Below are 25,931 nucleotides of genomic sequence, written 5' to 3' on the forward strand. Positions count from 1 at the left end.
GATTCAAACTAGTGAAGCTGTGTATTTACACTGTATGCATCTATTTTGGTTTGTAGAACAGCTAGTTATGCAACCAATTTAAACACACCGTGTGTGTTTGAGTGTGTATGTGCAAAGCAGATTGTGTTTGAAACTCGCAGGGGCTCACATGATTATCAGACTGCAGCAGGGGCAGCCTTCTCTCTCCCTCACTCTCTTTCTGTCTTTTCCTTTCATGCCTCTTCCCATACTTTCCCTCTTCCTCCCTGTGTCTATCCAGCCAGCTCGTTGAGAATCCCGACCCCTGTCAGTTTTGATCTCCCACTCTCCAAGTAGATGCCCTACTTATTTAGTGGGGAGGGGGGGGCTGACATCACACTGTAGATTGGAGAGAGAAATGCAAACAAGAACAAAAACAGCTGGGAGCTATCTCAGAAGCAGGCAGAAATAAGTGACGAGGACAGGTTTATTGAATTCCTGTATTTGTGTGTTGCAATTTGCACTTGAATCTTAACATCCTCGTGTTTACTACAGTATGTAAAAAGAAATTTTAAAAAGTCAGATATGAAATGGCCACCCATTTTTCTTTGGTCCTATATCTCATTCCCCCCTTTGGTCCTGTCTCAGAGGAATGCACTCTTTCATTAGATCACAGCCTGACTCAGGCCTGCTGTCTCAGAGATAACACCCAGGTAAATGTTGGCTCCTATCCCCTTTGAATGCCAATCATATCTTCACTACAAGACAGCTCATGATGACTATCGCGGTCAAGGTTATCAACTGAACCCGCTGCACCGTCATTGCTCTCTGTCTGTAATGTCTTGTGATCTGTCACACACGTTCTCCCTCTTCCTCTCTGTGTCTCCGGTAAGTGTTTAAGATGGGATACGGTGGCGCTGCTTTTAGGAGCGCTCCTTTCAGTCCAGTCACGCTATCTCTCCACCTGTCAGAGGTGCTGGGAATCCATCTCCGGCATTAACAGGTTAGTGCTCTGCAAAAGTCAGTGGCTCAGATGATAATTGTGCAGACATTTGTGAGTGATGAGTTAAGAGTGAGGCGTGATGCCGTTTTTCTTGGATTCCAAGCACTTCAGAGGGATTACGTGCTCATGCAGGGTGTTTGAATGTACAAAAAGAGGTGTAGGTTCATGTAAGTTTTTCTTTTATTTGCAGCAGCTCACATTTTTTCTAAGTTAATAGACTTAACAAATTGGATGTATGATCCTGAGTGAACCTCAGCAGTATATAGTGCCTGTGTTCGCTGAGTGTCTTTATTCACTGTATCAAAGACTGAAGCTCCTTTTAAGTGCAACATATCTTTGTGTCATAAGCGCAGGCAGAGAAACATCGGGGTAGCAGTGTTTTTCAGCACCACGGACAGCTCCAGGATGTCCCTCTATAGCAAATAGCTGCTGTCTGCAGTTATATTTGGAGCTTTTATGTCAAGCATTGGCTATCACCAGCCTGATTCCCACTACAGGGTCTCAAAGAGCCAGCCAAAGCCCACTCATTATTAATGTCAATCAATTTTCCAAAAAGCAAAATTACCAAGGCTCGTTTTTTGGAACTAGTTGCCCATAGCAGTGGAGCCAGACTTTCCCATCAATTACATTAATGAAGGTTTTCGAGCTGCTCGAGGTGGCCTCAGCTTGAACAAGACATACGATATTTGGCTGTGCTCGTGGGCATGGGGGTAATGAGGCTTAATTTCTCCAGCAGGGCCAGCAGGATTGTGCTGAGGCATAGGAATAAAAAAAAATATTAACAGAAAGACAAAGGCACTATCATATTACTTAAAGGTAATTATCTCCAGTGTATCTCTCCCATGAAGAAAAAGTGTAGATTGTGGCACTTGGAAGAAGAAATAAGTTCTTAAGAAGCTGTCCGGTGTCACGGTATAATTAGGATTTTTGTAAAGCAAGTGCAATAGGGTCATGTTGCTGTGTTCTCTTTGGCATGCTAACATCCTGAAAAGGACTTGCAGGCAGAGGCAGCATGTGGGATGGGTGTTTCACTTTCACCGTGGTGAGACAGGGAAAACACTTACTTTGATGGAATTTTGAAATATAGAGGCATAAAAATATAATTGGACAACACTGTGAAATGCTGCCACATCCCAGGGGTGAGATGAAGACCACATATTGTTCCATTTTCTTGCAGATTTGGTCCTTCCCAAAATCAGGCTATTAAAGGCCTTTGCAGGAGATGCTCTGTATTGGTAGATCTTTAAAGGTTTGCAAACAGTGTTTATACATACTGCTCTGTTTCCCTCACAGGACTGTAAGTCATGGACAATGCTTCTGAGGCGTAAAGGAAGCTTTCAGTTATTGTAAAGAAGCATTGGGAGCTATGAGTGGCCTTCCCTCAGGCAGCTGCTAGCTGTTAGTGTTTAGTCCCTGTGTTTCTTGTAAGACAGACTATTGCTTTTCATTGCTATAAATGGATTTGAGGATATTGCATATGCGTTTGCATGCTTCAGTGAATGCATATGCTATTCTTAACATATGAAATGGCTTCTTCCTCATGCAATCTGCCATTGCAAATACTGTGGCTTCTGAACTGTCATAAGGTTTACATAATATATAAAACAGTGGGAATTCTCCACATGAACATATACCCCAAGTGTCTGTCCCAAACATGTAAGTCAGAGAGTGAGTGGGATGTAGGATATCATTATGTGGTCTTTCTTCAAAGTAGTGAGGGCAATGAAAGCAAAGCAAATATACATATATGTGTGTGGGGGGGATCTCTGATTGTATGCATGAGTAAATGTGTTTACATTTCAGAGAAGGAATTAGATAAAAAAGACAGAAAAAGAGAAACAGAAAAAGTGGACAAAGGGCTGGCCTGCTGGCTGACTGACTGACAGATGTTAAGACAAATGATCCTGGCTGATGGCAGGACAAATCCAGTAGCAGTGGACACCATCGCTGAACCCTGTCATACAGCTTATTCAGTCACCTAAGTGTGACGTGCGGATGGCTGATTAAACATCAAATCAATATGTAACAGACAAATTGTTATATTTGAATGCACATACAGGAAACCAGTGACACTCTTCCACAAAAGGAAGACCACATTTCCCACAAGCCCCTCCTGGTTATTGTCACAATGTTGTTAAAAGTGCCTTCCTGTGCAAGATTTTTCACTTTGTTGAGAAAAGCAGTTTGGTTAGTGTCAGACTGCAAAGGAAGGAAAGACTGTTTGTTTGCATCCCGTGTGCGTGTGTGCAGTTGGCAGTATGCCGATTATAAGGAGATTATCAGGTGCACATTGTTCTGACAGGTGTGAAGGGAGTCAGAGGGAGGTGTGAGACAAAAGAGAGAACTGAGATGCAGGAAAGGTCTGATTTCTGCCCATCTTCTCTCCCACCCTCTCCTTTGTCTTGGTGCTACCCCTTCATCCTCTTCCACCCTGTTTTTAGGTCTTATCCTCCTGATCACTCGGCGTCTCTTGTTTTCTCCCCATTCCGTCATCTCCATCTTTGTTGCTGTGAGTGGGTGAGTTACTCTAACTTCCTGTATGTGTCCCATCTTGGGTTTCAGAGGTGACAGTGGAATCTGTGGCACGCTGCCTTCCTGCTGACAGCTCTGGCTTTGGGAGGCAACAGTATTATTTCAGACGCGTTAATGAGCCGCGGTATCTATTAGTCTGCCAGTCAAGGTGATGAAACCTGCTTATGAGCCATCATTGTTTCCAGGCACAAGGCTCAGAGCTGCATTAGTAATCACCAAAAGTCTTATCCCAATTTCATCCCCTCACCAGCGCTGCTTTGTTTCATTTAAGACACGGCCTGCGTTGACCTGCCTTTGACTCTGAGGCTTCGACTCATTTTCGAGTCTGTGTTATTGCCATCGAACTAATAAGGGTGTCATAATTTAAGGTCAAAATTTGCAAGTCAAATGTAATGTCTCAGATCCCATAGGCCCAAATGTGATGAAGCTCGAGAGAGATGATGCATCTTGACACTGTGATTGGCCCAAGAAATGTCTGCATTTATGGAGAATGACACGCTTCACAGCAATTTGGCAGCAACAGCACGTTCATGTTCCAACTTATTTTCATAACATCAAATTAATTTGCAAACAGATCTTTTTTTTTTCCTCTCAAAATGATGTGTGTTCTACTTGTCTATGAAGGAACATGTTCCTAATTGCCAGTCAGATGTTGCCTGTACCTGTATAGACAGTACAGTAGGTCTGGGATCAGATTACACCACGGTGGGCTCTTCTGTATGTCCGTTTATCCGACTACGTTTCTCTCCTTCCTGTCTCCTGTCTGCCTCATTTTCCCGCTCTCCTTCTCCCTGCCTTCCTAACGTCAAACTCAAGAAAAAAAAAAAAAAAAGACTATGGGGGGAAAGTTTACAATATTCTGTAGCAAGAAAAAAAAGTTGGAATACTTTCTACCTCTTTATGGTTTCTCTGACTGTGGGAATAGAGATTTCTGACTTTGTATGCAGATGGTTTCTCCTGCATGTCTTCAAACCCAGCGCCCAATCTAGGTCAACCATCTTGCCGCTTCCCTGCTGCCTGACTGAGCAGTGTGCATATACAGTATATGTGAGCGCATTGGTGTGTACGTCTGTGGATTTGTATGTGCTGCACTTTCAGTGCTCCGGGCTACAACAACAATAAAATTTTGAGATGTATTTGCTTTTTCTCCTTTAAGAGAAATCCATTGAATATTAATTTTATCTATAATAATTGGTGTATTTAGAGTAATATGTTGGAATATATCATAGAAGCGCAACAGGAGCAATAGCTGGAGGTATTGATCGAAATAATCAGTGCTGCCGTCTCTGTTGACTGCTTGCACTGGGGCTTTGAAAACGAGCAAAACAGGCCTAAGGCGTCAGATCACAGTTGTCTGTGACCAGCCTCCTGAATCACTGAAGCTGCTGGAGCCGTGAGCCACACCCAGCTTCAGTCTCACTTTGTGCTCCGCTTGCGCCTCTTCTGGGGTTATCTGAGTTTGTTCGTTTCTCCAGACACAAGTTTGACAAATCACCAATACGCTTTTTGAAGACGTGCGTGTGGACGTTCACACTTTTATTCCTTTTGTCACGTTTATGAGCTTTACGCCTCTGGGACTACACAAGCATCAAAATGCTTAAAAAAGCACAAATTCATGTGATTTTGTAGCTATTTGGAGATTTGCACAAATTTGCACTCATGCATAATTTTATATGAGTGATCATATTTGTGGTGAATGTGCGTTCTGTGCCAGAAGTCTACTGGTAATGTGCCCACACAAATATGAAAATTATATATTATGGTGTATTTCTGCTATATTTTTTTTTTTTAGATTTAAGCAAAATCATAACTCGCTGGGACTTTTGCTACTGCAACACTTTCATCTGTCCTATGAAAGATGGAGCCATCGGAAAATACCGACATCAGGCAAAGACATCATGCAATGCTGCTCCAATCGCTTGTGAAATCAGATGTACAGGGTATTGACTGAATTTGTTTCCAGCTTTTATTGTAGTTTGTGTTCTTGTCATTGTTGTGAAGAGACACAGAAGCAGACAGAAGCTTGATATTCATTAAAGACACAAAAGTTTCAGTCATATATTTTTTTTCTGTTAAGTTGAATTAACTTAAAAAATGAATGAATGAATAAAACTTTTGTTTGTGTCAATAAGATTGGTTGATTCCACTAAATCCCTGTGTGATGTATGAGGATGGCCCTTAAACTCACACTCCCACCACTTAAAAACACATTTTGACATCGTCCTGTATTGTGGAGTTCTGAAACTTGCGTTGCCATTGAAAGCCTCTTGTATAAACGATCTGTTCATTTAAAACCCTCCACTCATTAATCAACATTATGGCTCACAAACAAACTTGTTAAGGTTTGTTGTTCCTTATTATTTCCGATCTCTTTGTTTGATTTGGCAAATAAGTAAGAACTGAACACTGCGCAGGCTAACATGACATATTGTGCTTCAGCAGTCATTTATCAGTCAAGATTAATGATGGAGGTGTCAGGATCTGGACTGTCTGACAGCTGTCTGGAATGAAATCTATAATGAAAACCATAACTTTGACTACAAGGTGCTAAGAAGGAGCCTTATGCTTAAAATTTCCTTTGACACCCTGCATTGTAACGTCTTTGAACTTTGACCAGAGGAAGAGTTTGAACCACTTCGTGCAGTTCCAGGAATGGCCCCTTTCAGATTGAATCAATGAATATGTAAAGCACATGAAAAAATAATAAAACCCCAATGTTTTTCATTACAGTTTTAGTGTTCTTCATTTCAGCTTAGGGGAAATCTGCTCACAAGAATACTCTATCTATCTGTGGTTGTGGGTGTGTCTGCATATTTAAAAATGTTTATGCGCTCGTCTGCACAGCCTCCAATGTGAGTCGTGATGTGGTGTGTACGTGCGCATGTTTGTCCGTGCACCCTCGCAATTCCTCAGTAGAGCTGACTGAATTATGCATTATTCAGAGTTTAATATTAGACGTTACATGGAGGTAAATTGGAGCCATCAATCATCTAAGACATTCATATGTGGCAGACTCTGGGAATAATTTTTGAAAGGCAAAGCAGTCTTTGGAAATCAGGAGTGATTGGCTGGGGAAATTGGGTGTGGAAATTATAATTATTATTTCTTCATTTTCCAAGCTTTGCCTCATTCTGATGACATTAGCATTATTAGCCTTATGTTCAGGATAATTATTATTTGAGCTCTAGAGGATGCTGATGAAGTGCACTCAGCTAATGAGTTACAATATATTCAAAACTCAGAGAGTCAGACGTTTCTATCAAGTCGAATTTCCATGTCCCTCATTTTGAGTGTCATAAACAGGAGAACATTACATGAGTAACTGTTTCTTGGAGAATTATGCAGGTTTGATGGCTATGGAATTCTGTTTGAGATTCGAGCTAAGTGAACATATTGACACGAGTCAGTCCGTTCACAGCAATAGACGAACTGCACTTACGTGGCTGTGTGTGTACATGTGTTTGTCTTTCCTTGAATTCTTCATGCTGGGTTAAGAGACTCCCCATCAAAAGCCAGAATTTTCAGAGAGTGGCTTTGTATCATAAAAACGTAGTCTAATATGCATGAACAGCCATGTCACACTGAGCCATTTTAGAAGCATTTGTCTTTGAAATGTGATACAGTGCATTAGCTCCTTTTGTGCCTGTGTAAGCATATCAAAGGAAATACTGACTGAATACCGACTGTATACGGTGCACAACAGCTTTTTGTGTGTGTTTTTCTTAATAAAGCTGGCCCACAGAAAATAAAGTCCTCCACCAGAGGCTGGGCTGAAGAACCAGTTCTGATTTGGAACTGGTTCCAAGATCATGAGAGGTGGATATTACAATTGCACTTACTGTTGCCTGAAACAGAAATAATTTTGTCTGATGCTCCTGAGTCGGCTGTTATGCACACACACTGGAACGTATAGTCATAGTATGAAATTTGATGAATTTTTCCAATTTTTCCAAAATGATTGCTAAATTTCTGTGTTTTTGCACTAATGAGCAGTCTTGAATAATAGATATGGACTAAATATACATTCCTTTAATTTTATCTGGACCAGAGCCAGAGCTAAATGATATTGTAATGTGAACTATTCAGCCAGTGACATGCAGTGACAGAATATAAGAACTTATATAACTCTTATATAAGAAATATGCATTTAGGTATGCATTTAGCCTTTTTTCATTATTCTTTTGAGAAGATGCCTAATAAATTTGGGACTGAAGCTGTTAAGTCTACAAACTACATGATAGCCTTTGTGGCCTTACAGCACATTACATTACAACACTGCTAAAACTCTTTTTGCATATAGCTTGCATTTCTGGGCTGCAAAACAACACTTGCTTTAAGACACTGCTGCACATTGACTGGCTGAAATGGCATGCCTCATATATCTAGCGCGGTAGAGTTGAGTTTGGTAGCAGGAAAAAAAATCTGCTATCTGAAAACATCAGTGGTGATCATCAGATTTTGGTGACAGCCTCTCAGGAGTAATCCGTTGTAAAAGACCTCTTGCCTCAACAGTTTAATGTAGCCTCGAGCAGGTTACATTATAAATAAAAAGGCTGACTTATCCAAGAACATAGAACCTCTCTTCTGTCAGTATCATTCCGGCTTCTTCCACAGACATGAATAACTCACGCCTGAAAACAAAAGTGATCCCATGTTGTCAGTCCAGATGCTCTCTGGGTTATACAGGAAATGTCTGAGCAGGTTTTCACAGTAAAGATAAAAAGAAGAATGAGTGCAGGTGATCACCGTCAGATCATGATAACAGTGTTAAGTGTGTCCAGTGGCAGCCACATTATTCTTTGAAACCCAGTGTGGAAGTGATGCCAATGTGATGCTTTAAGTTGTTGTACTGCACTTAATACAGTACTGTATTGTGCTGAGTAGGTACTTCATTGTCGAAACAGTCCCTCAGGCTACGGTGTGAAACAGGCTATTATTTTTCACCAGGAGCCAATTTTAATGATGCAATGAATGCAGAACCAGTTTGGGATTTTATAAAGAATACATTATACAAGCCTTGCCTAACCTTATAAGTGAAGTGTTATTGTGTGTATGTTATTGCATTTAACATTTGCTCTGAAGTTATTCAGTGCAGTTGTACATTTTCATTTCATTCATTTACATTTGCCAAAAATTAAATTTGAAGTCAACATACTTATATAATTGATAACATAATACGGTACCAATTTATCAAACTAGTACTCCTTATGACTCTTGACTGTAAGATAAGTAACTCAAGTAAACTGTCAAGACCTAAAGGAAATTTGTTTTGCCTTTGTAGTTTATGAGAACTCCACAGCGCCAGCTCAAGTTCATGTGCACCTAGTTTTATATTTCCATTCTCAGTGATTTAACCAGAATATCATTATATGGCATAATAGCATTTTTGGATTTTTTTAATTATTTTGAATAGCAGGTCTTAAAGGAAAGAGATATGACAAAATGGGTAAATTGACTTGCCAGTAGTAGATGACGACTGGCTTGAGGTACACACTTAATCAACAGTGATCAACAGTGCTGTCTAGCCTGTAAATACCTTGGAGCTGGTCAGGATATCCCCTCGGTCTGCAGAAGTTAAGACTTTGTTGACTGCAGGCATTTTTACTTGTAATAGTAGGAAAAAACGCAGGTGTTAGTCATAACATTAAGGAGGGCTCCCAGTAAGCCGTGGCAGTGATCCAGCATGCACAATAACAGGACCCTGAAACTGAAACAGCTAAATTGAATTCAGCCATCATCAATTTTATTATTTACTCCTGTGCTTCCCTTCCTGTGACAAGCCAAAATGTCTTCCGTGATAAATGCCAGTTGTGTGTTAGTGTGCAGTAGATGTGCTGGAGGACCACCTACAGTATTTCACATCCCTGAGAACCTCCTTCTCTTACAGCAGTCATCCAGGTCTTTCTAACTTAGATTGCATTTCAAAACCTGGTAAATATTTCAACAGTGTCATTTCATGTGAAGGGGAGAAGCGTGCTTTGGATTGTGTTTCCTCTGAGGTGCCCCCCAGTCAAACATGTTGAGGACAATGGCTTCCTGATCACGCAATACTGGAGACATGGCCTGGGGATGGAACAGGAGACAAAAAAAGAGAAAATATCAAGAAGTCAAGAAGAGAAGTAGTAGGAATTTTCACAATTTTGAAAAGTTCTGTCTCCCTGAAGTGGATCAGAGAACATTAATGATTATGAACATTGCATAGTGAAACCAAAAGGACACCAGCTCACTGCAAACGACTGGTCAGACAGTGAAACCAGTTAGATTTTAAAATGGAAAGTTAGAGGGACAAACAGGTAAAAAGAGGATAAAAAGAGAAGATAAGGTTAGAGGGGAGAGCTGGGCAATGCAGTCAAGCCAACAAGGCACGGATTCAGACAGCTGACGGGGCATAGGTTAAAGGGAAAGGATGCCGGAGGAAAATGTGTGCATGCACTGAATTTATCTGTCTGCGTGTGTGTTTGTGTAACACACACATGTTCATGTAAGGTGTGCTTTGCCACAAGGGGCCGGTGTGAAGGCCTGCCAGGTCACGGCGTGAGCATGGGTCAGAGGTGCCCATCCTGCCAAATCCTATGACTCGGGGTGTGAGTAACCTCAGTGTTTGCACATAGATGCAAGTGTTTTTGCCTGTGTGTGGAGCAGAAGTACTTTTTTCAGTTGTGTGCAGACAGTAACAACCAAGTAGACCAGATACCCACATTTAATAGAATGGAACAGCCATGCTTAAGAGAGTTCAACTTCAAAACCCTCAACCAGTTTTACTGCAATTAATATAATCAGTAGGTTTTTCACATCTATTTAATTTTCACATGTTTAGTAATTTTTTTTAGGATCCTTATTAATATCAGTTGCATATATAATATTTTTTATTGCCACCCTAAACATCCATTGTAGACTAACAGAAAGACAATTTTTTTGGCCCAGTCCTGATTCAAGTGTAGAGTACCTGCCAAAATCTAGTGTGAGCTGACACCTATATTTGCCAAAAGTTTGATTAAATATATATCTGACAGCTTGAAGCTGTATTTTTCAAGAGCTGCTTGATTTGAATACTGAATGTTCTGGTTCAAAACTATGAAGGTGATGAGCTTCAGTGACTCCTGACACTGATGTGAAGCGACCCACTAGACACAAGATGCACCACTCTGTTGGAGTTGTTGGGACCTTGAAGTCCATGTGGTTGTACCGTGGTGTCGCGATGGCGCTTCTCATAAACACTCTTTGGCTGAGTCACCGGTTTTCCTTGCAGAGTGCACACACACCAAACAAAAGTTCTGTTTTGCCATGAAGTTACTCACAGAATTAGCAACAGTTGATGTGACCTGCCGCTGCTACCGTTTGTAATTTTAACCAGTGAATGCACGATCTTAGATCAAAAGCTGCTCGCTGAGTGATGTGTACACGGCTGTTTTAAGAGCAGAGAGATAACAGCTCTGTACTTTCGTTTCAGCTAAATGAATCTGTGTATTTTTCCAACCGGGGTGTCAGAACAGAGTCAACCATCTCTAATTTTTACTCGCATTTGGGGGGCAGTGCTGTACTGTAGAACATTGCTACGGTTATAATTTAATCATTTTCAATTTGCTCTTGAAAATACTGTAGAATGCAATGTAGAAAATTATTCAGACACAAATGAGTGATAGCATTGATGCAGTCGGTGGCCAGTGGCTTGAAAGACGGGAAAGCTTTAGAAAGATCCGGCATGTTTTGAGATCTGTTGCTGTTTAGGCTTGAGTTGTTGAGCCTGAATAGCAGACATGCTTTCAAAGAGTACAGTTGTTCATTGACTTGTTTGGTTTTCTCCTTTGCAGACTGCAACCCTCTGAAGAAATTAGTAGTAGAAAAGCTTCAAACTGTGATGTGCAGTTTTTTTCCTCCTGTTGGGAGTTTTTCTTTTGTTGTTTACACTTTGCTCTCCAAGGAACTCCGCTAAACGCTTGGTCCTCTACTATACTGTCAAAAACAGGAGGTTTTTTTCAGAGCTTTTCTTGTCTTATCTAGGCCCAAGCCAAATGAAATGTCAGGCCATCATTCCCGCTCAGTTCAGCAGGAAGCCACACACAACTCAAATCAGGACGAATGCGTTGCAATTAAATGTGTCCCCAGAGCTATAAAAGCCCCCTCCAAGCTGAGGTTCCTGTTACATTGTACCCTGCAAAACGTAACACACCTATTCAATAGCAGCTCAACTGTGCCTGTTGACAATAGCCCAGGAAGAACATTGGGGTGGTGGAGTATTGTGACATTTGATGGCAAATGTGTTTGTACTGGGATTATCTCTGAAGCAGCCAATATACAGTGAGCCAGCTTTGCAATTTTCTGAACACAGCACCTGTCTGGACACTAATCACAAAGGGTTTGTGCCTTCCCTCTAAATGATCACTGACTTCCTCAGACAATAAATAGCCACAATGCCGTGTTTTGTTGTATGGAGCGGCTCAAAAATTGCATCGCTGCTGGGTTTGGATTCAGATTTATTTCCTTTAGTGGTTCAAGAGAAGGCTTGGACCACAAGAAAGCACTTATTAAAATCACTCAAACCTTGCTGTGCTTGCTGAATGTAGTATTTCATGCTTATATTTGTCATTTTACTGAATAATGTGTCAGAAAGCAGTGGGATAATAGATTATTAGATGAACCAATGCCACAAAACAGTGTTCTTCAGTGCCAGCAGATGCAAAAAAAATAATTGGAATTTAATAACGAATCAGTTGCTCATCTACATTTATGCAGACTTAAACAAAGTAGATTTTAAAATCTTCCCAAAAATACAAAAAAAAAAAAAGTAGTGGGTACAGACATGGTACAAACAGGTGTAACTAATAAGAGCTGCATTTCATTTAGGTGTGCCAGTGCAGATGCTCTGCTATTGTGCAGGCTGGCACACTGGCATGGCTTACTGGCACAGCTAAATGGAATGAAACCTTCATTAATATCATTAGTCACACCTGTGATTTTGCTGCCATGAGAAAGGTCTGTCATGCCTATTTCAAAATACGGTAGGTTTTTCGTGCTGCAGATGTAACTGAATGGTTTGTGGCAACAAAACCAAACCACCACAGCAGCAAACCATTGCCAAGGAGCCGCAGATTAAATTATTGATGGAGCACGTTTTTACATAGGTTCATTCTGTTGTGGCTGTTCACGGCTCCAGTTCATCGCTGGAGGTGTTCACTGAAAAAAAAAAAAAAACAACAACTGCTGGACTCCACAAAGAAAGTGAGGTAGCCTAAGTCTGTCCTCTTCCCACTTACTTGCACATTTGGCTGTCTCATTCAAGAGAAATGCGGCAGTCAGCCAGCTGGTGTAATATGGTCTTTGCTGGGGTTCTGGTTGCTCAGGAGCCAAACTCTGGTGACTCATCTCTACTCAGGAGGGGAGATGCCAGACACAGTAGTGGTGTTTGTCAGTGAGAGTGAAAATAACCATCTGCGGGCCATCTCGCTAGCATCTTTTATTTACCGACACCACCCTGTCTGGCCTGCTGTCTGTCTGGTGGCTAGCTGACTGGCTGATACACTGACTGGATGTTTGATTTGCAGGCTGTCTGGATCCTCACTGACTTTGAAAGCTGACTTGCTTGACACTAATGGCTCACTTACCCTCAACGTCTGTCTGATCCGCTCTCTAAATGGCATTACTGTAAATAGATATTTGCTCTCAAAGAGCTTGTGTAAAACCGTGAAACACTAGTAAAATACATGACTGAGCTTGCATTGCGTATGTGTACATGCACCAGTGGGTCTATACGTATATGGGTTTAACCAAAGCTAGTGCAGATTTGCATCTCCGCATTAAATGTTAAAAGGGAAAAGTGTAAAGCAAGAAACTCAATGATCAAATCCCACACTCAATCAGTTCATTATTTAGTCTTTTACTGAAGTCAGGGCTGCTGTATTGACAAAATCCCGTCCCCATGGTCCTTTCTCTCTTAAACTCGCAGACCAATTTCCTGATTTCTCTGACTTTTATTTCCCCGTCTCTGAGCTCAGACAGGAAAGAGGCACAGAAGCCTTTTATTGATGATTTAGAACAATTCAAATTAATGTTACAACAGGATGAAATTTTAAATAATTTAGCATTTTATCGATGGCTCAATTTAGTAAAGTGTTGAATGATGCATCTGTTATCACTGCAAGTGTGTCCAGGCCTTATGATGAATTTCGGAAAAGAGGAAAGTCAGATGTAACCATGCAGGACTGATGCTAATTTGTTACATTTTTTTTCTAATAAAACTATAATAATTGCAATTCTCATCTCTTTGAAATGAATTAGTTAGAGACATGCACCACTTTCCTGTATCCTTAATAAAGTAATTACAGTCAGGATAAGTGGGGCATCACATTTTAACGAGTCTACAAGGACCCCTATTTGTGAAGTGACATGCTGGCAGTGACACAGGTGAGATGTGTGTGTGTGTGTGTGTGTGTGTGTGTGTGTGTGTGTGTGTTGCAGACTAATTTCTGTTTGTGTTTAGAGTTCAGGCTTTGGTATTCATTTGTATGCCATAAGCAGCCACTGTATCCACTGTGTTGTAAACTCACTAACTGGCTGACATGTTTAAAGGATTGGTTCCCCGAGATATTAACTGTCATACTCTCTTTCATTTTCTACTCAAACTTATGTGTATGAGACCCGGGAATCTTGGTGTAATGTATACACTGACTTTGCAAGCTGTATTTAAAACTTTATTAGCTACTTAAAGCATAGTTTATTGATAATAGCTTTGACCGGTTTATGACTGGGTTGGAACACGTAACCCTGCAACACTCCCTTGGGGAGACTCGCCTCACAGTTTGAAAACCTCTAAATAATCAGTGCCAGGTCTTTTCTGGTGTAAGAAAAAGTGCAATTATTTGTATCTAAATTTTGGGAAACTAAATTTCTAATTGCTTGGAGTTGATGGAAACAGAATGAAAATACACCTTAGCTGGTTCCACCGTTGAAAAAAACATTTTTATCCTAATGTAACTGTTTTTATCCAAACCCTGTCCTAATCTTAGCCCTCACCCATGGACAGGGCCGGCAGTAACTGAGCTAACAACTGCAGGGAGAGTGTATATTTTGGGAGCAATGGCCCTTTGGAGCAATGGGCGTTTATTTTCCGGATAACATGCTGTCGGACAAATGGCCTTTCAGTCCTATGGGACATTTTTCCGACTACTGGGGTTTCAGAATAATAGGCCGTCTGAACAATGGACAGGCCCTGAAAAATGGACCATATGACAGAAATGGAATCATTGAAGAAGATCCTGCATTGTTGCTACTGTGCTACTGTTCTGTGTCTCCAAAGTAGAATCGACTGAATATTCTTGCATCAATGCAAGGTGGCAACTTCTAAGCAAAGTAAATTTATTGATCTTTAAAACACGATTGACATTGATATGACCCATTTTTACTTTCACTTTTTTGTGCCTCAAAAACTGCAGGAACTTAATCATGTTTTTTCTTTGTGTGTGTGTGTGTGTGTGTTCATATTAGCGATGCCGGTGCCAGAGCAGCCTGCGGAGCAGGAGAAGGGGGCCATGGTGGCCCCTGTGATGCCAGCCTCCAATGGAGAAAGATCTGAGACAGAGACGACCTCCTCCATCCTTGCCTCTGTCAAAGAGCAGGTAGGAACTCTCCCATGTACATGTGTGTGTTGCATATTTGCCAGACCTGTATTATGTTCAACTTTGATAAGAAAGGCACATTTCTTCTTTTGGTTGCTTTTTCTCTCGCTCTTTCCTCCTCTCTGCATCAGAGCCCTTGACCAACTTGCCAAGGGGTGGGTCAGAAGGTTGCCACTGTTATTCAGGGAAGAAGGCGCTCCGCTGCTTTAAAGTGTTTGAAAGACACCAAAGATTGATTGGTGCCAAGGGAATGCTGGAGTGTAATAGATGGAAATGATGGAGATTACAGGGCAAGAGCTGTAGCCAAGTAGACATAATTGAAAAAGTCATTAAAATCAAGGCAATTACTCGATGGGGAGCATTGGAAGGAAGCTGCAGTGCTGCAAGAGGATAGGCCGGGCTATGATGCTGCCTGGTTTCAGGTTAGCAGGAGAAATGGGAATTAGGGAAGGGAAGGGAAGGATGACGTAGAAGAGAGAAGAAGAGGCAGGTGCGATGATGTAAGGAGGGGTGGGTTGCTTCTGTGTGAACAAGTAGGGAGGTGGGAGGTGGGTGTTGGACAGTAGTGATTTGCATGTTTTGCATTGGAAGCCACTGAGATTAAAATGTTGGACTGAGAAGGGGCGGGAGAGAGAACAAAAGGAAGGAAAGATTGGAGGGGAAGTAGCTTTGTGGGTTTGATTAATACAGTTGCGTCCATGTGGGAGTTTTGCAGAAAAACGTCACATTCAACAGCCTTGGTTACTACAGGGCGTGTGTTTAAGCCTGCACAATTAAATCAGTATCCTTCTCTGTGTGTTTTTCTTCGCTTTACTGAAGTATAAAACAGTCAACCTCATGCACGAACATGTGCGCGACCCTTGCTTGCACTTTGAAAAGACATTTTGAGTCCCGACTGGAAAAAAACAAAAAAGGTTCTCACTAATTGCATTTGGTGATTTGTGTTTAGCCTTGGACTTATTCCTTTGTGTAATGGAATGCTGTCTCATTTGGATTTAGCTCATCAGCAAGAGCAATACACCATAGATTTATCATTTTGCCTATCTAAATCGACTCTGAAGTTCTCCTTAATTTAATACCACAAAATATTCCATTTACCCTTACCGAGTGAAGGACAAGTGCTGATGGCAATTTAAGTTTTTTCCTCCTTGCAAATGGCATTCATTTTTCTTTTTTCTCTACCAGAGAACCTCTCTGTGCTCTCACATTACTGACTCATTGAAGCATGCAGTGGACCAGATTTGAACCTGTACCCCAGCCCAGCCCCCCCCCCCCCCCCCCCCCCACACACACACACACATGGGGAGCTGGGGTTTGCAAATGTGCAGAAGTTACCCAAAAGAGAATACATCACAGACATGTAGCTATTGTTGAGGTCTTATTTTCTTCTGCAGTGCAGCAGCAACTCAAAGCTCAAAAAACTCCTCCCCTGAGAAAAATGTTTGGGAAATTCATCATTAGTTCCTTGTTCGTTCATCAAAAAGGCAATGCCTTTGCATTCAGGTGTTCGTGCAGCATGTCACAATAAGTCTCGATGAGGGAAAAGGCTGCAGTGACTGCTGGAATATGTATTTTTTCCCCATCAGAACTATATAATTCAGCATTGATACATGGTGTCAGGTTGTAAAAATAACCGCCAGCTGTGGGATTTTTCATCCTTTTCCTTTCACCAAACATTTTTACATACTGTTGAGATGCACTAGACAGTCCATTCTCCCTTTTTTGACATACAGATTGCGTTTGGTCAAACGTATTTGACCAATTGCTTTGTTGGAGCTGATTATTGGCCAGCAGCAGAAGACAGTGGCTGCAAAGGATAATTTCCAAACAGAAATGGCTTTACAGTAACTACATTAGCAATAGTTTGAAGTGATAATTAATAGATCAGATCAGATTCATTTGGACTGTATGTCAGATCCTTTTGTCATCGTGACTCTACACCAGTCTCACCGTGATTCATTTATTGCATTGATTTTGCTTCTAAAAATTCCTCTAAAATCAATAGTTGCAAAGAAGCATATGTTTAACTGATTTTTCCAATATTTCCTTCTACAGTCCCTCCACCTGCACTCCCTGTAGTTGTTCCTCTGTTTGGGGTCCCACAGTGTTTATTGTCGATAAGATAGTGTGTATGTATATGAGACACAGATCTATTTGTACACCAACGTGATATTTCATGAATAATGTATTTCCACACCAGGCACACATGTCCACATATTAACTGATGGTGTGGACAACACAGAAGTGTGATATTATGTGATATTTTGATATGTTCACACTGTGGATCTTAAATGTAGATTATCTGTTTCACTGATTTCTACACAGTCCACGATTTTTGGCTTTTTTGTGTGCACAAAATGTGTGTGCATGCATCTGCAAGTGTGTAATAGATGCAAGATGTAAATGTCTGATAAAAGGTTAACACTAAATATAGCTCTCACATTCTCTCTGCCTCACACTAGCATGCTCTGTCCAGGTGTGTGTGTGTGGGGTGTCCTTGCACATGGACACATTGCTCCAGTAACCCAGCAGGCCCACTCCCGTTGCAGCACATCATCATGCCTAACACACACCTTCCTCCATTGTGGTGTCCGCCGAGGATACACAAATGCGAGAAAACACACATGGCTTGGATCCCATTTTTGTGGGCACCATCTGTCTGCTTTTTGAGTGTGTGTTTTCATGTTAGGGGAATTATCTTCTACCACTGTTAGCCCAGGAAAACGAGTCACAGTTGGGAAATGGGAAGTTCAGTAAGGGAATGATGGTCTGTGACACCACTCTGAGCTGTCACTTGTGCTGTTATTGGGCCAGAAAATCCATATTTGTGAAACAGTATGGATGTAAAGTACAGCTGAAGTGGTGAAAGCTTATTGTTATTTGTGAATATTATATTTCTATACAGTATCTTTCTCTTTTATCTGAACTTGGCAGATGTATTGTTAGAGGAAACAGGCATCTGATTTCCCATGTCCATATTCACATAACTGCTACTGATATAACCACAAAGAAACACTGCAGTGGAAACACAAGGCGCACCTATTACACCTGCAGCTTCATTCTTGCCAGTTTGAAGCAAAAAATACACTTGCAGATATTTGACTGCAAAGATGTTTCATTCATGAAGAGGCTGCCCGTACTGGTTGTGTTAATGCAGGACTGACAGTAAAATTAGCCAATTTATCTCCGTCAGGGAAACAGAAAATAGACTCAACATACTGTAAATACAAGTGACAAAGAATAAAATGAACGGCTGCATTTTACATCAGAAGGCAGAACTGCAGCACACCACATGTAAAACGTAATTACAACTGACAGCACAAAGCAACTTTCTGGAAATAGTTGTAAGTTTATACAAGACGTGATATTTGTTACTCAGAATTTATCAGAGCCTGCCAGTCTGCTCTACAGCTGAACCTGCCATAACATTAACACTTAACAAGACTGCCTTACCTTAAACCATCAGGTTTCCTTCTCCTCTTCCTCTGTGCATCCACAGTATTCTTAAGATGTAAATACCTAAATTATATATAGTAAATTAAATTCACCAGTTTAGAAAAGCGATTACTTCAGCAAAGCGTATCGTACTGGTCTGCTGAAATTCTTTCTCTTTTGTACATTGATTCCGTGGTTTTTGTGGGGGGAAAAAAAAACAAAAACATCAAGTGGTCCATTAGCTCACGACCTGTGAGCTCCAGCCCAGTTGGCTTAGCTGGTCACAGAGAAATGTTGATGGGAATTCCTTACGCAGAGAAGCAACCCAACAGCCAGTGGTAATGCACAAATACACCGCTATTCCAATGAAGTCCCTGAGATTTAATGAAGATACATGACACTGAAAAGTGCATTCTCCTGTAGTTCTGTTAGTCTGGTTTTAGCGGGCAAAGCACTCCGACTGAGCGGTCCTGGCTTTGCAGGTCATGGCATGACCAGTTCTCTGTGTACTACACGCATCATTGCTGCTAATAACTCTGGGGTAGCTGAAGGTGTGCCATGTGTCTCCTCCAGTGCATGAAGTCCCCAGCTATTTTTTGTTGCTGAGGACCCTCACTTGGAGGGCACACAGCAGCCAAATGAGCAAAAAATGTGTGACTAAAATTGAAAAATGCAGTATCCATATTTACAAATGCATTATTATACTAGTCGCTCATTTTTCAAAATGAAGCTACTGCACAGAGAGTTGAGTATTCCAATGCATTATTGTGGATTGTCCTCTTAGTTACCCACTTAAAGCCCACAAAAACGAGGGGTCTAATTGAATGTACAGGAGTTCGAAAACTCAACAGGAAATCTGCTTCATGCAAAATCTCCACATTCTCAGATGGATATCAACTGGCTATCCCTCTTGTTAGAGTTCTCATAGTTAATGGCAGTGTTGCTACAGTTGGAGCCATTTGAGTTTCTCAAGATGCTTTGCAGTGTGTTGCATCATGGCTCAACTTGCCTCAGGAGAGCTCCACAGAGACCAATTTAACCAGTGCTGATTTGCTCTACAATCTATCAGTTTTCTGCATATTTTCATTTAGCTGGAGTTAATGTCCTGCTCTGTTTCTGGAATAAGCCCTGGCAATTTAACCTTGTTTCTTGCTAAATTATAATCTGCATGTTATTTTGTGTTTTGCCATATCCCTGACTGATACCACGAGTCAATGATTCCACTCATAATGACTTTAATGAAAGCTGTTTTATATGCCGTGCTGAACACCCAGCAGCCAGTTAATCTTACCTGAGAAACATGCTCTGGCTTAAAGGAGGTGTTGCTTTGTGTTCTTCATCTTCACATTTTAGCATGTAGCCAATCTGTCGCTTTCAAATTACATTCTATTATTGACAGGTTGTGGCATTTTGTATCATGGCTTAGTAAACAATTATGCAACCTTTGAGCCAATTAAAAAAAAAAAAAATGCAAAGAAAAAAGAGACTGAAGGCTGAAGGGAAAAATGATAAGTTATTGAGCAGTCATAGAATAAATCTTTTAGAACAAGAATATTTTCAAGGTGTTTAAGAATTACAGTTTATTATATTGCCTTAGATCCTACTGACTGCTTGACTGAAGACATGACCAGAGCCTTTCATGTCTGGATCCTGTGTTTTTAGATAAAATGAAATGAGGTCTGTCTCTCAAATTGGTTATGAAATTATTTTGTGCTTTTATTAGCTTTCAGTTATTATTGCTGAAAATGGCTCCGTCTGTTTTTATTACTACCTTTTTTGGTGTTTCTCCACAATGTGCATGACAGAAGCAAAAAAGACAACTTGGTGTGGAATGAATGGAAGTGGGCCAGGGTCCTGTATGTGCTACTGGGCTGGGGAAGTGTTGTGCAGGTGGGCGGGGGAGGTCAGGTGATGGGGAAGAGTGGGAACATGCATGGGAATTGCAGGACCTGAATGCAGACAAGGAGGATTTGAGACTAGGAACTGGGTGACGTTGTGACAGTTGGTAAGATCATAGTTTGGTTATGGTGACACATTTCACACGTACAATTTACACACAGCATCACACTTTGCATGTAGAATTACGCTGAAGCTGTCATCAGCAAATTACATGATTCAAAGCATTCCAGACATGCACAGCCTGTCACGTTACAGTGCTCTTTCATGTGTGTGCATGCATGTTTTCACACCTCCCATGCATGCATTGCAGTGAGTGAACTGGGGGAATTGGAGGGAATAGAGTTAGATTGACCTCAGTTTGGTTGTATAGTTTAGAAACCTTTGGTAATGTTAAATCTTAATGTTTGAAGGGTTGTTCTTAATAAAAAATGTAATTTTCCATCTAAAATACAGTCCACATTTACAATCAATGTATATGGTCCATGAGCACTGATCGGGGACTTTAAACTTCAACGTCTTGTTTTTTTTGTCATTTGCAATATTCATTATCACCGTGAATATTGTCATCATCAGAGCTGTAGCCATCACTATCATAGTCAATGTCATCTTCATCATATGCTTCCCTTTTATGGAGTCAGATCAGTCTCAATAATAATGAATGTAAGTCAAATCCAAATGAAAAAAAAAAGTTTCACGAATACATTTGTAATGCACACACACAAATATTTCTTGTATAATCCACAAATATATATAATGCATTTAAAAGTATTCAGAATTTTCATCAAAATCATGTGCTAAGTTAGTGATATGGCGTTTAACATTAGCTTTAGCTAACAAGTTAACTGTTATTGTGATAATGCATATTACATATATTTGCAGATATTAAGATACACGTGTGGATTTGTTTTCATTTATATGGAACGATACTGTTTCAAATAGAAATCCTGAAATACATGTGTGCATTAAATAATATTGAGGTTCATCTGACCCTTCCGCATCTGTAAAAACACTTGCTCCTTCTGCACGTTGCTGAGCTACACTGTGCTCGTCCTGCTTTGAGTTTGTTGCATGTGAGCTGAAAGTATCCATAAACCACTCAAGTTATCACAGGTTCACAACTGATGGAGGCTTTGCGTATTTGAAAGGAGCAAGGTCTTTTTCAGAGCAGAGAGGGTAATGTATTCGATCCTCTAGACTGCTGACTTATTCTCCAGACTCCTTTTCTTTGGTGGAGCTTCAGTGCACTTCACTGGCCTTTACAGTGAGCTCAAAACTTTCCATTCGCTAATATGCTCTCACTAAGCTTGACTACTGTTCTGCTTATTTACTTTGCATATTCTCACCACTTTGACACTCTCGAACACTCATAGGAGTTTCTTTTTAAAGTGATTTTGTGTAGGTGTCTGTGTGTCATTTACGATTTGCGCTGAAACCGCATTTGTGTAGGTGTGTGTGTTGTTTGTGCATATGTGTATCCTAATAGACTTCTCTGCTTCTCTGCCTCAGCGTCCATCTCTGCCTCTCCTGTTCTCTCCCCTTTATTGATACCGTGTCTTTTGCTGGGGTTGACAGCTGTGTTTTGCAGCTGGTATAAATTAATTCTATCTCAGGGTCAGAATGACTGGGGGGAAAAATGAATCCTCCCACACAACCACAGCTATCAAATACAGCAACTGATGAAAAACCTTGTGACTCCTGAGAAAAAAAAACTTATTTTCCAGTTGACAACAATGGTGAAATTACCAATAATGCTTTGAAAGGGTTTCCTAGGGTTGTGGAATCTGATATCTGTGACACGGAAGACCATGTAAACCTTCAATTTATGCAAAAGAAATTGGAAATTGTAAGGTTTCTCGCTGCTATAACAGCATAATACTCTTACAGCATGCTCTTTCTGCTGTGGTGGCGGTTAACTCTGAAATGACACTGTCATACCACCTTACAGTTAGAACTTTGACAGCACATTCAGAAAGTGGATGTGCTAGTTCAAAGCTTTTTGTGCTTTGAACCTATCTGCCAGCCCCTCTGCCAGTGGTTTTCAGGCTGAAAATTGGGTTCGGTGCCTCTTTCACTCTGTGTGTGTCGTCGGTGTCCTTCAACATTTGTCTCTTTCACTGTGCCAGTGTGGGAAGAGATCATTTAGCTGGCGGGACTGTGTGTGTGTGTGTGTGTGTGTGTGTGTGTGTGTGTGTGTGTGTGTGTGTGTGTGTGTGCGTGACTGGACTAATTGCACAAACATACGTACGTACAATATATGCTCTTTTGTGCATGCAATTATTCCTGTGAATGGGTCTTTGCCTGCTTGTCTACCTGTGTGTGTGTGTGTGTGTGTGTGTGTGTGTGTGTGTGTGTGTGTGTGTGTGTGTGTGTGTGTGTGTGTGTGTGTGTGTGTGTGTGTGTGTGTGTGTGTGTGTTTAAGCCATGTGGATAACTACACTGTATAGATGGTTGCCTGTTAGGTATAGAAGAAATTGCTCAGCCTGCCAGTAAACACACTCAGCAGGAAAGATTGGGAGACACGGATGTTTTTTACACACACACACACACACACACACACACACACACACACACACACACACACACACACACACACACACACACACACACACACACACAGATATCAGATAATACTGGGAAGCCAAACCTGTCTCACTGCTATGAGGCATTCTTCCAGCAGTTGCTTTCTCACTCATTCATTCAGCAGAGAGCCGTGCTGTGTGTGCTATCCCTCCTGTGTGTGTTTCTGCCGCCTCCAGAACACCTGATTCACTCACAGATGCCAGGTGCACTTTTAATGTAAGAGTCCTATTCCTGGTGAAGACTTGTGGCTTTTAGATTAACCTAAAGGCTGCCAAGGTGACTTGTAACGATTTTTAAGCAAGCCTCAGTGGGATATATGTCATGGTAGCAGTATCCCCTTGGCATTTACTCACAGAGAGAGCATCTGGGGGAGACTGGGGCAGAAAAGGGTGGTGTTCAGCTGCCTCACCCCGGCTGTGGCAGGGGAAGAATTATTAGTTGGCCCGAAGGCTGTTGTGCTCTTTGGCACCGTTGTTGTGTGTGTGTAGTTGAGTGTGTGCGTGCATGCATGAGCGTGAGTTTGTGTCTGCCAGTGGTGCTGCAATGTTCCATTTAGTCAGCATCACCCAGCCAGCACCCCCACTGCACTGTCACCATCATCATAACTGGCAGCTGGCAGGCTACATGCTACTGCAGCTGCCATGCTTTGGGCCTAAGAGAGAGAACGAGCAAGAGAGATGAAACATGAAAATCGGGCAAGGTATGTGTGTGTGTGGGAGGGGAGAGGACAGAGGGCACAGGTAGAAGATGCAGCGGTTTGGAGAAGTTATTTGTTGGTAAATTAATTAAATGACAAAGAGGGAAAGAAAACAAGGTAGAGAGGGCATGAGAGAGAGGGAAAAATGGAAGAGAGAGCTGAGTTTCAGTGGCAGCCATCCAATACCCAGCACTCCGAGACAACTACCAAACCAGACTTGCCAATTACCGTTTGAAGGTCAATCAGCAAAAGTGGAATCACAGTACAATGCTGTTTGTACACTCTCTGTGGCGGGGATAAATGATCCAATACAAACACTCCACGACTGCTGGGAAGCTCACCAAAAAACTAAAAGTTTATTCAGGAAGAACAGCCACAAAGTTAAAACTTTTTCATTCAAGCTGATGAAGGCTTTAATGCTGATAATTAAAATAAAAAGTCAGTTGCTGGGCATGCTCTTTGCCCCTGTAATGACCAGCTGTAGGCGCTGCCTTTGTCAGCAGTCAGGACAGACACAGCTCTCGTATGCTGGTTGGGACTCCCCTCAGTCAATGAATGTACTCAGTATTGATTGTTTTCTGTATGATCACGGAGACACCTGCAGCTAACCTTTCTTCCACTGCATGCACCATTTTCATTGTGGTTATTGTGGCCAATCTACCATAAAACATGACTCTTTTATTGAATTAGGTGTCTCGAAATTAAGGATTCTGCCTCATCTAAAAATGAATCTGCTCTCAACATTTCAAAAAGTGAGAGTGTACATTATGCCAGGCACAGCGACACTCACCCATCTTATAATAAATGAGTTGTTTGGAGCTAGAAAAATCAGTTGTTACTGATATGTCACTGGGGTATGATGACTTCAGTCATAAAACAGTAAAAGAACTTTCTAAGTACCAACAGTTTGTTTTGGAAGTTCTGTCTGCTCTGTGATGAGAGTTACAGTTTGTAGCAGCTACAAACAACTGAAATCTGGGTCAAAGTCTGCAGCCTGTCAAGGTTTCCCCACAATGCCCCACCAAGCTCAGACTCAGTATTAATGTGTTCATTTGTTATGTGTCCACCGTCCCCTCCCAGAGTTATATCTGGTAATTTCTGAACGATGCAGAATCCTGTAGAACCAGGAAGAACAATGACATTGTTAGACAGGAAGTCTAATGAGGCGTGAAATCAATATGTACAATCCTGCCTCACCCGGGGCATGCTGGGTAATGGAGTGTCAGGAGTGCTTTGGAGCTGTTTTAATCACAGGGACCTTGGATTATCCACTCGTAAACAGGCTGGTTACTGCCAAAATACTGCAACCCCCTGAGATGTGTGTGTGGCTGTGTGTGTGTGTGTGTGTGTGTGTGTGTGTGTGTGTGTGTGTGTGTGTGTGTGTGAGTGTGTGTGTCTGTGATTACTTTATCCATAATTGAAGAAAACTGTGCGTCCATATGCCCATACCTGCATGAAACAAAACAGAGCCGTGTATTTGTGCATCTCTGCGTGAATTTAGTGTGAGTATGACTGTGAGATCCCCATTCTAAGTGTGTGATCATGGCTCCGCTGCAAGGATCACAGTGACCCCCTCCCCACATATTGCTTCTCCCTCACTCGAGTTCTGTTTCATTAGCCTTTACCGCTGTGACAGAGTCCAACGCTGAACCTGCATGTGAAGTAAGAGCTCTTCCTGCTAATCACTTAGCCTGCCCCCTCCTCCATCCCCACCACAAAATCCCACTACCATCTGCATGCTAATGCTACCTGAGCCTCAAATCTAGCTCAGGCTTGCATTTGCCTGCATGCTGATGAACTTGTTAGCAATATCTTGAATGCTAATATTGCAATAGCCAAAGGGCTAATGTGCAACCTGAATGCTAATAATATATTGAATTGGAATATCTACAGGTAGCACTGTAAGTTTAATGCTAATGGAAACATTTTGCATATTTGCAGCCTTTCTTAATTCTCATTCCTTGGGCGATAATGATCTGTTGGATAGCTGCCAACATGAGGCAATTAACAAGACTTTTTCTGATTTTGTAAAACCTAACCTCAACTAATGTAGTAAACAGTGTAACATTGACTTAAAATCAGTTTCACTGCGCCAATATTCATTTATCCGTTGTTATTTCTCTGCATGTCTATGGAGTGGGGTGCTCTCCAGGGCTCAGCAGGTCTCAAGTGGTACAGCCGTGTGCTGCCGTAACATTGGCGTGAGCTAACGCCC

The 25,931-nt window shown here is 41.4% G+C and overlaps 1 protein-coding gene across 5 annotated transcripts in view; it reads left to right on the plus strand.

Annotated features, from left to right (window-relative positions):
• ctnnd2a (catenin (cadherin-associated protein), delta 2a) overlaps positions 1 to 25,931 on the plus strand; it is a 232,771-nt gene that overhangs the window by 18,508 nt on the left and 188,332 nt on the right. For all 5 annotated transcript variants that reach the window (XM_070985662.1, XM_070985665.1, XM_070985664.1 and 2 more), the window contains exon 2: positions 14,975 to 15,105. In XM_070985662.1, the coding sequence (XP_070841763.1) occupies positions 14,977 to 15,105 (129 nt within the window). In that variant the 5' untranslated portion in view covers positions 14,975 to 14,976. The remainder of the gene's footprint in view (positions 1 to 14,974; positions 15,106 to 25,931) is intronic.

The sequence above is a fragment of the Chaetodon trifascialis genome, chromosome 18 (genome assembly GCF_039877785.1).
Source record: "Chaetodon trifascialis isolate fChaTrf1 chromosome 18, fChaTrf1.hap1, whole genome shotgun sequence".
In the NCBI taxonomy this organism is placed as follows: domain Eukaryota; kingdom Metazoa; phylum Chordata; class Actinopteri; order Chaetodontiformes; family Chaetodontidae; genus Chaetodon; species Chaetodon trifascialis.